Source organism: Mercenaria mercenaria, chromosome 11 (genome assembly GCF_021730395.1).
Source record: "Mercenaria mercenaria strain notata chromosome 11, MADL_Memer_1, whole genome shotgun sequence".
NCBI classification, from domain to species: domain Eukaryota; kingdom Metazoa; phylum Mollusca; class Bivalvia; order Venerida; family Veneridae; genus Mercenaria; species Mercenaria mercenaria.
The window spans coordinates 40295799-40313588 of record NC_069371.1 but is presented as its reverse complement, the minus strand read 5'-3'; the positions used below and the strand labels follow the sequence as shown (position 1 = coordinate 40313588).

General features: G+C 34.0%; 1 protein-coding gene across 1 annotated transcript in view; it reads left to right on the top strand.

The window, feature by feature from the left end:
* The first annotated feature begins 1963 nt into the window (after nucleotides 1-1963).
* Nucleotides 1964-17790, top strand: part of LOC128546534 (uncharacterized) — a 28023-nt gene continuing 12196 nt past the window's right edge. The window contains exons 1-2 of the mRNA XM_053517213.1: nucleotides 1964-3659; nucleotides 4343-4985. Of these exons, the coding sequence (XP_053373188.1) occupies nucleotides 3651-3659; nucleotides 4343-4985 (652 nt within the window). The 5' untranslated portion in view covers nucleotides 1964-3650. The remainder of the gene's footprint in view (nucleotides 3660-4342; nucleotides 4986-17790) is intronic.

Genomic DNA, 17790 nt, shown 5'->3' with positions numbered 1-17790 from the left:
TAAGGTCATGTTTCCTGCCCTCGTGACCTAAAAAGTTATAATAAACATTCTGTTCAAACTACATATCAAACTACTATTTTTCTAACAATACAGAATTTAACTTTATAACTTTTTAAAACAGCATGCATGAAATACTAAGACATGTCTCATGGTGATCTTTTGTGACCGCTCAATGTCCGGCGTCCGTCGTGCGTCGTGCGTCGTCCGTCCGTCAACATTTCCATTTCTTCTTCTTGAAAACCACTCGGCAGAATTACACCACACTCCACAGGAATGATCCTTGTGTGTTCCCCTTTTAAAATTGTTCAAAGAATTGAATTCTATTAAGAACTCTGGTTGCCATGGCAACCGAAAGGAAAAACTTTAAAAATCTTCTTGTCCAAAACCACAGGGCCTAGGGCTTTAATATCTGGTGGGTAGCATCAACTAGTGGTCCTCTACTAACATTGTTCAAATTATGTCCCTAGAATTAAAAATGGCCCCGCCCGGGGGTCACATGGTTTATATAGATTTATAAAGGGAAAATTTTGAAAATCTTCTTGTACAAAACCACATGGCCTAGGGCTTTGATATTTGGTATGTAGCATCATCTAGTGGTCCTCTACCAAGATTGCTCAAATTATTCCCTTATGGTCAAATATGGCCCTACCCCGGGGGTCACATTGTTTATATAGACTTATATAGGGAAAACTTTGAAAATCGTCTTGTTCAAAACCACACGGCCTAGGGCTTTGATATTTGGTATGTAACATCATCTAATAGTCCTCTACCAAGATTGTTTAAATTATTACCCAAGGGTCAAATATGGCCCAGTCCCGGGGGTCCCAAGTTTTACATAGACTTATATAGGAAAAAAAGTTAAAAAATCTTCTTGTTTGAAACCACAACACATAGACCTTTGATATTTGGTTTGTAGCATTGTCTTATGGTCCTCAGCCAAAATTGTTCAAATTGTACTCCTGGGGTGAAAAGAGGCCCTGCCCTAGGTGGTCCCAAGATTTATATAGACTTATATAGGAAAAAACTTAAAAAATTTTCTTGTCTGAAACCATAGGACCTAGGCTTTTGATATTTGGTATGATGCATTGTCTAGTAGTCCTCTACCAAAATTATTCAAGTTATGCCCCTGGGGTTAAAAGAGTCCCCGACCTGGGGTCACTTAGTTATTATGTGAGTTATATAAAAAAATATACTTAAAAATAATCTGATGCTATTTCCAAGACTGTTTAATTATAATTACCTGATGACCCCAAGTAATATGATGTCACTTGACTGTGATCTTGACCTACTGACCTATTTTCTTGTTTTTTAAGATACAGCCTTGAAATTTTGATGACATACACAGTTTTGCACATAACTCATAAAACTGAATTTCATTGACCATGAATGTGACCTTCTGACTTTCTTAATATTTTATCATCAGTTTGACATTTGAAACATGTAGCTCATATTACTCAGGTGAGCGATCCAGGGTCATCATGACCCTCTTGTTACAATCAAAAATGCCTTGCCAGTCTAGGAAACATTTTTCCAGAAATGGCCATGACAGAAAACTACCAATATTGCAGAAAATATTTGTTTTACTGGCTAAATGGAACGTATTTATTTCAAGAATTAATCATGCAAATCCATGTTTTATGATTGTTTTAAAAAAGATATTTTTACATGAACTTAGCAGAAATAGCTAATTTTTGTTGCAAAATATTGTGAGTTGCCATGCGAACACAAATTCGACTTAAATTTAGATTTGTTCGATTATGTAGACAGCATGTTTCTTGTTTATATACTGCTAATTAGATTATACTCTGCAAGAAACTATCTTTTATGTGTAATCATTGCATCAACAAAACATGTTACAACAAAATCTGCATTAAAATGACAGAGCTGTAATGCAGAAAGGGATATTAGGAAAATATGTAGTTCTCAAAGCCAAGTTATATTACATGAAATGATGTTTGTTTTTTTTATACTCGGTCATAATTGACCAGTTTTTGTGTAAAACAAATATATACTGAACCGACGCTAAATGAATGTTCTGAGACTTTCTGGAAAATTTACAAAAATACTACTATTCTAAGAAAATAGTGCATTGTTGCCATGGTAGCGTTTATTTAACTTTTAAATTATTTTGGTTATGTAAACAACATCTTTTTATATGTTGTATTTGTTAAGCTGTATTATGTTAGTGAGTATATTTTCATTTGTTATAATTGCGTCAGCAAACCACTACATGTATGTTACAACACATATCTACCTTAAAATGGCAAGAGTTGTAACTGAGAGAGAAGTATCTGAAAATCATGTATTTCTCAAACAATATCATATCAATAATTTGAATGATTGATGTCTCTTCCTTTTGAATAAGAAAGCAGGCAGCTTTTTCTGTAAATATATGGAAAAACACTTTAAATATTCAAATTGTTACTAAGAAATTGACAAAAATGTAACTTTTTTTTGTAAGAAAATACCAACTTGTTGCCATGGTAATGATAATCAGTATAACTAAGTCTGAAAGTTTAGCACTCTCACAGTTGATAAAAACAGTCAAATAATTATATCTTTTTACTTGATTTTCCTTCTTACTTTTTAACAGGTAACTTTTAAAGGTGTCTTTAACAATAAGATTAATGTCCTAGTTTTTTTGGGATGTTGTCTTATTAGTAACTTGATATCAAATAAAGTCTCTATTTTGTTTAAAAGAATGTCACAAAACTTCGGACATAAAACATTTGACTGTAAACTATATTTGCACACTAGAAAAAGTTAATTGTGTATTTATTTCACATTCTAGATGTAGATGTAATTTATTGCTAGATTCATCAATGGACTATTAAACAATGGTTATACAACAAGTGTTGCAATGGAAACGATTTTTAGAACAAAAAGGTTTGATACTACATTAAAGAAATCGACAGAAATAATACATTTTATTAATTGCATGTTGCCTTTGTTACTTTATCATATATTCTATATTGATATTATTTAAAAATGGAGTCATTATTAGGATATACTACCTCAATTTTGATACAGTTAGACAAAAGCATGGTGTCTGAAAAATGGTAATTTCTCCATAACAAATGCTGGTTATTTGTTGTCAAACTTCAGATTTTTACTCAGAACACGTCAATCTGTCAGATTAGCCCAAAACCCCATTTTTGACCAAAATCGCATTTGGACCAAAAATCTCATGCTCTGTCAAATATTTTAAATACATGTATTCATATCTGACCCTAAGGAAAATTTCTTTAAAGTTGTATCTAAGTTTCTTGTTGAGACTTAATGCAATTGTTGTATTTTTTGTTGTTGTCAATTTATTTTATTTACTCCAATAGCTTTTGATTGAGTTTGCAAATTATTATAAAAATATTTTATTTCACTTGATGTAAAACATTGCATATTCAAACTATTCGTTGAAAAGCCATTTCATGGGAAAGATTGAATATCTTCTATATACTAGTAAATATTTGCAGCTATCTCTGATTGGTATGCATCTTTAACCGAAAAGTTAATAACATCATGATTTTAATATAGAGAGAATAATATATATAATATCAATATTCTATTAATATATATGAATGTATTCGGCAGGACACTGAAAAGTCTGATGCAGCTTAACAACAGTGAGTCTAAATAGTCTACAGAGGAAAACAATGGCAATGGTAAGTAATTTATGCATAGCATCTTTGTCATCGCGTTCAAGTTTATTTTTTTATGATTTTAATGATGAGAAAGACATTTAAAAAAATACAAATAGAAAATATAACGAAGAGAATATTTACTGCTTAAAATATTAACAATAGTGCTCAAATTACAAATGCATTTTATTACGAAATATGTTTCAAAAACATTTTATAATATTTTTTAAAAACAAAAATAAAAAATAGGCATTGTCTCTCAACACAGGTAAATTCATACTTATTTTAGCTAAATGAGATGCGAAAACTTAACAAGGAACTTTCATAGTGGTGGTGGTCTTTAACATAGTTTAGCTTTTCGCTTAGTTATCTTTATAACTCTTATGAATTAGTTTTCAGTCCACAGCAATGGTTTCATACATGCGTCTTTTCGACAAATTGTAGAATACAGAAATTAAATCCCTTACGCGAATTACTTCTTTTTTTTATTTCCCCTTCTTTTGAAGCTTACCTTGAAAACTGTGGAACAGAAGGCAATGAAACTAAACAGCTCCTCAAACTTATATGCGTATTATTCAGTATTATAAATTATTTGTTTTTATTTAGGGGCCCTTTTCGCAAATTATTTTCTTAGGCGGGATATAGAAATAGTTCAACATTGAGCCTGTAATTATAAAAAGGAATTCATTTCTGCAAATTTCTTACAGAGCGTCGAAGAAGAGATAACAAGAGGCCATGAACCTTATTTGAGACATCTTTTGCTGTTGGGCCAAGCTGCACCTGTATCCTTAAAGGCCATTATAGAAAGGGAAGTCTGTAAACGCGGTAAAAACCTAGCCAAACTATTAGTTGAGCGCAAAGACATATTCAAAACGTATCACAATGCAGAATTTTGTCAGTTGTTTAAAGGTGATGAGGTCAATACAGATATTGATTCTTGGGACACCTTCATGCTTTGTGTTGTAGTACTGGTCCTGTTTGAGTCATACTTAGCTACTGTTGAGCTTGAAGCAATAACAGTCATAAAAGACCAAATGAACGACTTAGATTACTATGCCCACTCTGCTTCAATCAGCTACAAAACATTTGAGGAAAAATGGGTTCCGTTACATTTGGCATTTCTAGAGCTTTGCACAGGTATTCCTGACCAGAAAAAAAAATTCGAATGCTTACGAATGATTCATGCGTTTAAATCAGAACATATTAGAGTTAATTTAGATCTTATTAAAAGAATTAAACAGACAAACAATGCCACATTGCACCTTCAGATGGTCATACAAGACAAAGTCGCTCCAAAGATACAAGGCGAAACGGACGAAACATGCGACAAAGACAAAGAAGACGACCATGGTTTGTGCTTTAATTCTCATTTGTTGAAATTATAACAATAATTCTATTATTATTTCTGTAGAGGCGAATCTTCTAAAGCAAATATTGTATATAGAATCCGCAAGTACCAAGACCTACAAATTGTGATTATAATAATCTGTCACTTGTTGAAAGTGCAGGTGGGAATATGCGGTTCAATGGTAGCTGTTTAAGCAGTAACGAGGCTCTGCCGAGTTACCGCCAAAACAGTTTCCCGAGAGCCGGATACCGTATAGCGGGTTATTTCTACGGATGGGTTATTTCTGCGATTCTGCGGTCTCTCGGTATAATCGCAAAAATATTACCAGCAGAATATTTACCAAGCAAAAATTTAAACCGCATAACAATCTGCATTTTTCTCACCATTTGTTCATACTTTGTTACCAGATATAATCAGAAGTTCACAATATCTAATTATGGAAAATTACCGTCGCCATCTATCGTCATCTATCAGTTATCGACAATGATATAATTGAGTGTGATGGTCAATTAAAGTGCTAACTGTTAATCCAACAGAAAACGTGAATAAAATAAACTGAGTGAATTTCACATAAATTGTTCATAATAGTGCCTTGTGAAGATATTTCTTCCTATACTTTAGTAACCTTTATATAACCTTTATACCGGATATACCGTAGTTTGCAGTTGTATTTTGTACAAGTTTTGTAGGCCTTAAAAACGGTAGAATGACTATCTTACGATGAATACTGGAATTGATAGTCGGGTAAAGGATTTGACTGGCGATAGTGTGCTTCGGGAAGTAAATGATAAATTACGAAATGTAATCACTTCCCTGCCCTCCCCAGGAACTTCTGGAACTGCAAGGACCCTTAAATCTAGGGACAAACATGCATCATACACACCATCTGACCGCGCTAGCACTGGAATATACTCTGCTGAACTCATTAGTTTATTGTTTTTCATGCGCTAGTCATTGTCACGACGACGCATTATGCGTAGAATTACCCCCTTCTTAGCATCGGAAACGCAGAATTTTCTCTTCCTTTTATGTGAAAACGCAGAAATAAAACAAGCAAAAATTTATTCAGCAATTTTTGGAGCCAAAACGCAGAATATTTAGACCGCAGAAATAACCCACTATACGGTATTCTCATTTGCATCAACACCCAGCGGTAGATTATTTTCTTACATAACGTATTCAACCAAATTTTAGAATTAAAAAAGCCCAACAAAATACTATTTGTGGTACTCATTCTTACTGCAGCGTATTTAAACAAAGCGCGGTAAGTTAATTCAGTTACACACAACAACAAAGTTTCGGTTTAGCTGTATCGTAAGTGGGGTAATGTTATGTTTTTACCACAAACAAAAAATATTTTGAGATATATACTGTAACAAACGGAGAGCAACCTTCATGTTATGTAAGAAATAATATATTCTCATTTAGTGATTTGTCGCTGAATAAATGATTGTTTGAAGTTTAGATGCGAAGGAATTATATCACGAGGGCGCAGCCCGAGTGATATAATAATACGCATCTGAACGACAAACAATGATTTTATTCAAGAGCAAATCACTAAATGAGATATATCATTTCGATTCTAACACGTTACCAATGACTTATAATAAAATCTAAAAAGATCCTTTGGAAGCAAAGAATGCAACCGAGAAGAATAATAGCAGACTCGGTTTGATTGAGTCTGTTCATGAGAGGTAATGAAATGTGCAACACCTCTCACGCCCCCCTAGCACCGGCTTAAGCAGAACTCTATTACACATATGTTGAATGAACTCCATGATCCCAAATGACCAGAAAATGTTCATTCTAACACGATCCGATTCATTTTCCTATTAAACAAAGAAGGCAGAAAACAGTGAATTATTATTCAACAAATCACTGTTCTGACGTCACAATTATTACGTCATGGCGTAAAACAGCATAGCGGCGCGCTAGAAAAGAAACCGATTGAAAACGGGCAAATATTTAATGAATGTCGTCAAGGATGTACTTAAAAATCCTTGACAACGTGTTAGAATCGAAATAATATATCTCATTTAGTGATTTGCTCTTGAATAAATCATTGTTTGTCGTTCAGATGCGTATTATTATATCACTCGGGCTGCGCCCTCGTGATATAATTCCTTCGCATCTGAACTTCAAACAATGATTTATTCAACGACAAATCACTGGATAAGATATATTATTTCTTAAATAATTCACTGTTTTCAGCCTTCTTTGTTTCATAAGAAAATGAATCGGATCGTGTTAGAATTGATTTTGATCGCATTTTACATAAACAATATACAATCAATGCTAATTGACTAATTTTATTATAGAATACTGTTTGATACATTACTTCTTTTGATGTTTTACTGTGCAGCTAATATAAATTCAAGAACCGCCTAGAATGTTGATTTATCGTTTATATGAAATAAGAAAAAGCCTCAAAGCGAGCTCAATGAAATCGTTTTCAGCTAAAAATATATATATTACAAAGAAACTATTCACTACTAAAAAGAGAGAACCTATTCACTTGCAAAAAGTTTATATTTAGTGTCGTCATACTTGTTACAGCGATAGTCATACTTTGCAAATTTTACGGAAAGCCGGTGTCACGGTGACGTCATTTCCTATTCGCCGCGTTCTCGTACTGGCTTTATGATTATAAAAGACATTTTTCCCGTTTTCTGTCCAATGTTTTTTTATCTTTAATAGAAAATAATCATTTTTTAAAAAAGCAACTGGAAACCTTTCTTGCATGATTTTAATGAAAGGAATAAAAGAAACATGTTGGCACGGTTTACAAATTTCTGTAACTGATTTTGGGTGCTATGTTTCTCGTGCAGACAACCAGTCTGCGGAAAAGACATAAAACGGAACCGAAAGATATCGAAAAAATTGCCTCGGTATATTCAGACAACAAAGACAAATAACAATATACGGACGTTACCGTCTCGGGCATTTTTATCCCATATTACGTCTTCTTTGAAGTGCAACAGGAAAAGCGACAGTCAAAGACCGCAGTCACCCTTACAACATCACACCTTGAAATAGGGTTACGTTTAAATAAACATACGTGCACTTTGACTAACGAATACAATAGTTCACCCACACACACACACACACACACACACATACACACAGAGAAAAAAAAAAGGCATAAACATACGTGTGGTTTATATAGAGGATATTACATGAGTGTCTTTTCATATTGAATTTATTAAATGAGTTGAATGAAATAATAAAACGCGAGACTTTGCAGAGCATTTTATCAGTTTTATTCAATGAGTTTAATAAATTCAATGTGGAAAGACACAAAAGTAATATTCTTTTTATCACATGTAAGCTTTTCCTGTTGAAACATCACCATTTCTTCTTTCTTTATCTATTATAGACCAGTAAATTCGACCAAAGTTTCCTGTAAATAATCGACTTCAAACGTCAAAGCTTTATTACACTTTTTTTTTCAGCCTAGTGTATTATCAAATTTATGTAAGCGCTTTGTTTCACTCCCACTTTTTCAAACATGTGATAAATTAATTTAATACAAGTTTTGACTGAGAACAATCCTCGGCAAATCCATATAATAAACTTCAATTTTAGCAATATAGATTTTATTGTTTATTAAAGTCTCATCAAAGTACACAAATCAATATTAAAGACATGATAAAATTCTATATATACATGTACTTTGCCGCCACTCTTTAGTAGAGTTATAAGAGACTACTAAAAACATAATACTATCACAGTTTACAATAATTATTACACATTTAAAATAACAGTGATTCAAATTAAAATTCACTTAACTTACGGTATATATGCATATATGTATACATCAATACATGCATGAATACAGACTTATGTATTTATACATTACCTCGGAATTACAATAAAAAGCGGGATTTGGTACGTAATAACTATTACACAAAATGTTACTGATAGTGTGGCCAAAGCTATATTATATAATAGGATTTAAAATTATACATTTACTACAGGCAGAAAAAAAAGTACCGAGTTTATTCATTCGTTTGCCAAATGGAATTAATTTAGAAAGGATATCTAACTACTCTACTATCACTATATACCGGTCATTCACATTTTAAAACAGGAGCATGCGTCTTGCAGGTGCAGACGTCTCTGTTAAATATAAATATTATCCTATACTTGAATATTAAAAGTCCAAAAGGGCCCATAATTCAATCAGAGCAATGTAGAGTTACAGTATTTACTGTACAGAATCAGTTTTTAATAGTGAATAACTGTTCCAAGTTTAAAACAATAGCTTTGGCGAAATGGAGAAAAGTTTACCTAGAGGCAAAAACTTGACCAAGAAATTTTAACAAGTGTTGCAAGTTTTCAACATATTCAAAAATGTAGCTTTGATAGATTAAAAGAAAACTTAAAACATAAAATTTAAGACCCATGAATAAAACTTAGTTTTGAGTATAAAAAAAAGAAAAGATGTTACATCTAAATCCTAGGTTTCCTAATTAACATACAGTACGTATCATTGTCAGGGACCTACATGTGTATATATATACATGTACATCAACTACAAGGATAAAACATTCCAGTTTTCTACAATATTAAAAAGACTTATTTCTACAGTATAAAACAGCTTATTAGTGGTGAAATAACATTATCTATACAAATGTGAGTTTCTTAATTGCAAAATATCATAGCAGGCTTTGGCATAGCATCTAATTAACCTATTGTTGGAGAATAAAGTAACCATTTTTTCAGCATCAGACTGCAAGTTAAAATTTGTTACCTTTTGGCACTTAGCAAACAGAACATTTCTAATATTTGAATACATAGGGCATTGTAAGTAACATGACTCTCATCTTCCACACACCCGATACAAAAAGGGCAAACACGGTTCTCAGGAGACAAATGCATGTATCTACCAGTTTCTAACGTAAGTGGGGCTACACCACATCTGAACTTGGCAAATGCTGACCTATGAGTACGAGGTAAAACCACATTACAGTATTCTTCAGTACAGTTCTCTTTTTTTGAAAATACAATAAGTTCTTAGTTTGTTTCTACCAGCATTTGTTCTGGTTACAGTATTTTTCCAGTCATTTTGTATTTTTCAAACATAGTACTAGAAACCTTATCACAAATTTTTCTTTTTGATACAGTCAAATGACCATTACAAAACATATCTAAATCTAACTCTATAAAAGTTTGTTTTACACTAAAACCGAATTCTTACAACTAGGCTTTGCATTATCTCTAGTCCAGAGAAAAATTCTTCTATTGATACGACTGTTATCCATTGTAATTAGTCTATACCACCAATTACACACTGTTTTATATTGTTTAACTAAAGGTGGTAGCCATCCCATATCACCAGCCACAGCGGCAGTCGGTGTGTATTTTCCAACGCCAAGAAAGAATCGTAATGCTCTGTTCTCTACTGCATTAATACTTGAGTAAGACCGAGTACCCCAAATGGCAGATGCATACGAGATGACAGGCCACACAGTTGAATTATACAATTTACTAAAAACTGAAAAGGACATACCACCTTATATTTGGCTATAAGTAGACCAAGAGCTCTACTGGCACTTTGAGCCACAGATTTGACTGTTAGATTATAGTCTAAATGCTCAGTGAGTAGCATTCCTAAGTATGTATATTTAGTAGTATATTCTAATATATTATCTCCACATTTAAACACAAAATCTGACCTTGACAAGGATTGTGGTCTGAAATGAACAATGTTACTCTTATTACAATTGATAACCATACTATTCAATGTACATCAATTGTTAAGAACATGTAACATGGATTGTAAGTCCTCCTCATTCTTAGCAATCAATACTAAATCATCAGCATAACACAGAATGCAAACCTGCTCATTATCAATAATAATACCTTTACCTACAGCCTTGATCTGCAATGCTAAGTCATTTAAGAACAGGTTGAAAAGCAATGGCGACATCGAGCATCCCTGACGTAAGCCGGAACTAACCGAGAACCAGGCTGTACAAAAGCCATTTATCCGTACACATGCAGATACTGAATTGTATAAAGACTGTACTGCCGACAACATTTTAGAAGATACACCAATGCTGTTCAACCTCTTCCACAATAACGCTCTATCAATACCATCATATGCTCGCCTAAAATCAACGAAGGAACAGAATGTTGATTTACGTAACTTTTTACGAACTTCAATGATATTTGTAAGTGTAGAAATATGATCTATTGTACTACGTCGCTTCCGAAAATCATTCTGTTCATCCACAATTTTAGCATTTAACTCTGACCAGCGGGATAATCTATTATTAAGAACACTTGCATAAAGTTTATACATACTAGAGGCCAGGCTAATGCCCCGATATTGGAGAGGGTCTCTTGTATCAATGGTGCTGGACTTTGGGATTGGGTTAATAATGGTCTTTCCCCAAAGAGACGGTACCATTCCGGTCTCAAAACATACACAAAATAATGAGTGCAAAAAAGTGACGGCCATATCATTTTTCAGAACCTCGTTAGAAATGCGGTCAATGCCAGAGGCCTTATTTAATTTTGCTTTATCAATTGCCGCTTTCACTTCAAAAATTGAAATGTGACTATCCAACTCAGGGTCTGACACATGACTATCTTCTCCCAATAATGACTGATTAGAGTAGGAACCATTACTCGTCTGATTCAAGAGATTTGAGAAGTCACCTTTCCACCTTTCTAAAACATCTTGTAATTTGGAAGAAACCCTCCCATCGTCCAGCACCACCTCCACAGGTATACTCTTCTTACGTTCTTGGCCAACCCCAACAGTACCAATTATTTTCCAAAATTCTACATCATTTTCTTTAGCCAAATTTGTAAGCTTTGTCTGAGTAGAAAACCAATGGAATCTCTTGGCTCTTTGAACCTCTCTGTCAAATATTTTTCTAGAGTTAACAAAGCAGATTTTAAACGGACTTTATCAGCCTTACCATTACATTTTAACCATTGCCTTTCTTTCATACACATATCTGACCATAAGTTGGTCAAGGTATTACTCCACCAAGGCTTACCAGTCCGTTTCTTCCTCATACTAGAATCAAAAATTACTAGTCTAAAAGGAATCTTTTCATACATTTTCTGGTGAACAATATTACACTAATCTTCAAAAGCTGTATTAATATCAGTTTGGGTTCGATATCCTTGCTCTAATTCAGAGATACAATTGTTAATTTGCCAATCTACCTCTTCACCCAGCAAAAAACTATCGGGTACATTTGAACAGTCAAACTTGTCTACTGTGGGACAGCTTAGATTTATATCATTATCTGAGGATCTGGCACCCATATGTATTTCCCAACTCAAAATCGAATGATCAGAAATGTTTGAAGGACTGATATTATTAGATACAACAGAACTATTCATAACATCTAATATTCTATGTACATAGAATTGGTTGAACAATGACAAATTTTCATGGGGTATAATACAATAATCTACAACTGCGCACCCCTTTGTTGATATAGATGTAAAATCATTACAAATAGTATTCCGACCATTCAAAATGCAAAAATTACTATTTATTAAAAAATCTATTAGTAATTCACCATACTTATTTGTTTTAAAATCAACAAACTCTCTCTCAGTAATATTGTCTACACCTGCTATGTAATCTTCCATATCCCCACAACGGCTGTTAAAGTCACCGCTGGGGCCTCCGTGGCCGAGTGGTTAAGGTCGCTGACTTCAAATCACTTGCCCCTCATCGATGTGGGTTCGAGCCTCACTCGGGGCGTTGAATTCTTCATGTGAGGAAGCCATCCAGCTGGCTTACGGAAGGTCGGTGGTTCTACCCAGGTGCCCGCTCGTGATGAAATAATGCACGGAGGGGCACCTGGGGTCTTCCTCCACCATTAAAGCTGGAAAGTCGCCATATGACCTATCATGTGTCGGTGCGACGTTAAATCCAACAAAAAAAAAAAGAAAAAAAAAAGTCACCGCTAATAAATGGTAGTCCTAGACTTTGGTACTCGTATAAGTGTAACAACAAAGTGTCATAAAATACGTAGGCCTTGAAGAGTTTTCGGGGGGAAGATAACATACACAAGGCAAAAGACAAATATTGTCAGATTTATGTGTGAGCTTTAACCATAATATATCTTCACATGAGTCATTCAATACAGATACAATAAAATCATTTAAAATAGAATTTCGTATTAAAAAGCCAACTCCTCCAGATCCCTTTCTAGCATTTACATGAATTTTCTTACGGTTGTTACCAAACCATGTAAAATTAGGTACATCAATACAGTCAGAATTTAATAAATGTGATTCTGCAATGCCAATAATGTCAAGATTCAAAGATAACAATGTTTCCTCTCTAAGGATAAAATTATCACTTGAGCTATTACTGCTCCAACCGTGCACATTCCAAAAGCCTGTTCTTATCTGATGTCCCTTCCATCCCCGAGCACCGCCCCTCCTCTGACTTCCTTGCTGTTGCCATCCCTGATTATTACCTCCACTACCACGTCCGTTACCGCCACGCCCACGCCTGTTACTAGCTCCACCACGCCAAGGTGGATTACCCTGACTATGGGAACCATTGTTTGAATTACTTTTGTTATTAAAGCTATTAACATTAGTATCATTATAATGGTCACCACGAATGTTTGATTTATGTATCACTTTATTACCGCGTACACTGATTCCACTAGATTTCAATGCACCTACTACAGTTCTGAAGTTATTCATCATCAGACGTTTCTCGCGTGTCTGGTCACAGTGAATAAATACATCTGAGTACTTGCTACTATCACGGAGATTAGGTTTTGATTTCAACACTTTTTGCCTATCTTCGTATGGGTACATAGTAGCAATAATTACCCCTGGTTTTGAATTATTAACACTAGGTTTCCTTTCAGTATTACATACTTGAACACTGCACTTAAGACCTTCTTTCAACAAATTATTCACTTTGGTGTATACGAATACAAATTGTCGCAAAATAAATTATACCATCGGCATAAAATAAAAAAGAAAAAGAAACAAAAAAGTTTTAGAAGCAGTCTGCAAACTATTTTTCTTTTCAAATATGAAACAAATCCGTAAGTAAATGGCGATGCCGCATCAAGTTTAGCATTGGTCTTTAAAGGTTAGTATACCAACCGAAAATTTGGTATTCGAAAATAAAACCTTGATTTTTCCTTATTGTTAAAATACACAAGAAAAATATTTATACTGGTAAGAAAGAAAAATATACCTTTAAATGATAAAATCTGTAAGAAGATTCATTTAAAGCACAGAATGCAATCAAGCAAAATAATAGCAGACTTTGACTGAGGTAATGAAATATGCAACACTCCACACGTCCCGTAGCACCGGCTTAAGCGCGGAATTTTATTTTAGTATAATTGAGTGTAGTCCATCATCCAAAAGGAGCAGAAATATAAAAAAAACTGAGTCAGGAATGTTTATTAATTTAGTCCAGGATACTATTGACTTTGAATGCGGTTACTGTTCAAATTAAGGTAATAGCTATATATCTTTCAGTCTAGGTTAGAATACTGAGTAAAGATTAAAAAGTTTAAAACGATTCTTAGACTAAACGAGAAATATTCTGTTCGGACGATTTTATTTGTCAGTATGCATATATTTTATATTTGAGTAATTACGCCAAATCACATCAGTGACATAATGCTTCTGACTGATATACTCCGCGAATAATATAATTAAACCATTAGTTTAAGCAAACAATGAAAATGTGTATGTCAATTCTTAAAGAAATATGACTATTCATGTTTACCGATAAATCAAAGTCCTTGAAGATGCAGTTTCATCACCTATTTTTGTTTTATTCGGATCCTTAGTACGGTGGAACATTCGCTAAAATGCTCTCTGTGCAATAAGCAATTGGAAAACTGACAAAGCTAAACTGTCTCTTTAAGCAAGTTGAAACTTTGTCTAAATGAATGTCGCTTGCTATCAATGTAAGGCCATGTTACATGTCCAATACATTTGTATTAGTCTAACTGTTTCGACACTAAGTTTATCAGGCTAGATCAACGAAATTGTTTAATCAATTTGGTCCTGAGTTTATTAGTAGTATATAGTGATTCAAAAGAAGTACACATTATTGAGAATTGCAACATTTTTGATGATACAGCAAGCCTACAGACTACCAAATCGATACGGACAATAAAAAGGTGCGCTCGATTGCGTTCCAGGTATAGAAGACCCACGCAATAATGTCCTATCGATTCGAGTAAATAATACGCTCATTGTTTCGCTTTATACAACAGTAACACATACGGCGCGGATAGCTACGGACAGAAACATATAGTAATCCGTATCAATCCGTACATGAGCCGTACGGATTGGTACGGATTGATACGGGTTACTTCTTTAAGGTACGGCTCAGGTACGGATCGATACGGATTACTACGTTTTTATCCGTGGTTAGACGTAGCTATCCGCGCCGTATGTGTGACTGGGGTTTAAAGGAGCGAGATCGACTACTTCTAGGTTGAATAGCGAAGCGGTGCGGAAAATAATTATCAATTCATATTATTCTCTGATAGATATTATACACCCCTTTAGTTTTTACTAATAAAGTTTAGGTCGATTGTGAAACAATTTTAATTACTCACTCACTCTCGACACTTCACTCTCATCGTTAAAAGGGTATGAGAGAAGAGAAACCCTCTTGACTATGAGAGTGAAGTGTCGAGAGTGATTAAGTTTTTTCACAATGGACCTAAACTTTATTAGTAAAAGCTATAAGGGTGTATAATATATATCAGAGAAATATTCGAATGCCCTAAAATGACCGATCTAATGTAGCAAACGTCCGTGCAACAGTGACTTATCTCGATCCTTTAAGCGAAACAATGAACGTATTATTTACGTTTAAATTTATGCGCGTCGCGTGAACCGATAGGACAATATTAAATAATTGATCTTTAAATTTCCATATATAATTATTTTCCATTTAAGTAATACAAATTTTAGCCATTTCGGCTATGAAATAATATTCTCCATTTCGTTGTAGCTATTATCCATTTTAGTAATAAGAGTGTTAGTTACATGTACTTGTGGTCCGACCCATTTGCTTATTTTCTCGGCTCTACATGTACATTTTTGATGTTTGTTAGTATAAATGTAAACAGTAATAAGCGATAAAATATGATTAAACTCGAAGTTACATGTACGTATAATATACATTTCCTAGGCTTCGCGCGACCGATCGTCGGCTACCAAGAAATAATAAATATTATCCATTTTGTGAATGAAATTATTCTGCATTTCGTTGTAGTTATAAATTATTATTCAATTCAGTAACAACTTTGTTAGTTACAGGTACGCATGATAAATATTACAGGGGCTTCGCGCGGCCGGTCGTCGGCTACCCAGAAATAAATATTATCCATTTCGTCAATGAAATTATTCGCCATTTCGTTGTAGTTATAAATTATTATCAATTTCATTTGTAAGTTTGTTAGTAACAGGTACGCATCATATATATTACCGGGAATTCGCGCAGCCAGTCGTTGGCTACCCAGAAATAAATATTATCCATTTCGCCAATGAAATAATTCTCCATTTCGCTGTAGTTATAAATTATTATCCATTTCAGTATAAGTTTGTTAGTTACAGGTACGCATCATATACATTACTGGGACCTCGCGCAGCTGGTCGTTGGCTACCCGAAAATAAATATTATCCATTTCTTCAATAAAATTATTCTCCATTTGGTTGTAGTTATGAATTATTACCCATTTAATAATATACACTCGTTTAAGAAACTACTGCTGTCTGCATTTTTTCATATGGATACAGAAGACGATCATACTACTGGTCCGCGGTGAATGCAGTCATTTTTGCAGTTCTAAATTAAATTTTGATTGGTCTATTCGCTCGAATTCTGAATTTAGAATCGGGGCAACGAAAATACACGTTGAGCGTGTAAATTTACACGGTGAGCGTGTAAATTTACGCGCTTAGCGTGTAATTTATACGCTAAGCGTGTAAAAAAACACGCTTAACGTATAAATTTACACACTCACCGGGTAAATTTACACGCTTACCGTGTATTATGGTACCGCTCGAGCGCTTTCAGACTTTTGACCCAAACGGTACGTCATAATTGCGCGGGTCTTCTATGCCTGGAACGCTATCGAGTGTACCTTTTAATTGTCCGTATCGATTTGGTAGTCTGTAGGCTATTTAGTCAAGGCTCGCTGCCTCCTAAAAAATGTGGCAAACCTCAATAATGTGGCATACTAAATTGTCCGCTGACTGGCTGTGTTATCGTTTTTGTCAGTATATGGAGATGTTACTTTTCTAGATATCTGTATCTGTATTGCTTATCGAAAAGTACATATACGATTAAAATGTATATATGTATTTTAACTAAATATTCTTTGCTTCAATACTAAATACGTAAACATGCGTAGGCATACATGCAATAAATCTGAGAAAAGGGACGGTATACAATCGTGGGTTTAAATATAGCACATCCACCTACCAATAATGAGACGGTCTTTGATTTATACTTTGTATAGCTCGCATTAGTCTCACCTCACACAGTCAACCGACAAGTGGTTGATCCAAAGTCTTCATGACAATTTGTTTATAATTTGTAGATCAACGTTCATATTTTATATAGAACAATCAAAATCTTTTAGGTTAAAACTAATGGCATATCTGAGATCTGTCGTTTCTATACTTGTAATATTCGACATCGAACTTCTAAAGTATGATAAACAAAACAGAAAAAACAACAACAACAAAAAAAAACAACAAAAAAACAAACAAACAACAACAACAACAACAACAACAACAACACACAAACAGAAAAATAATGAG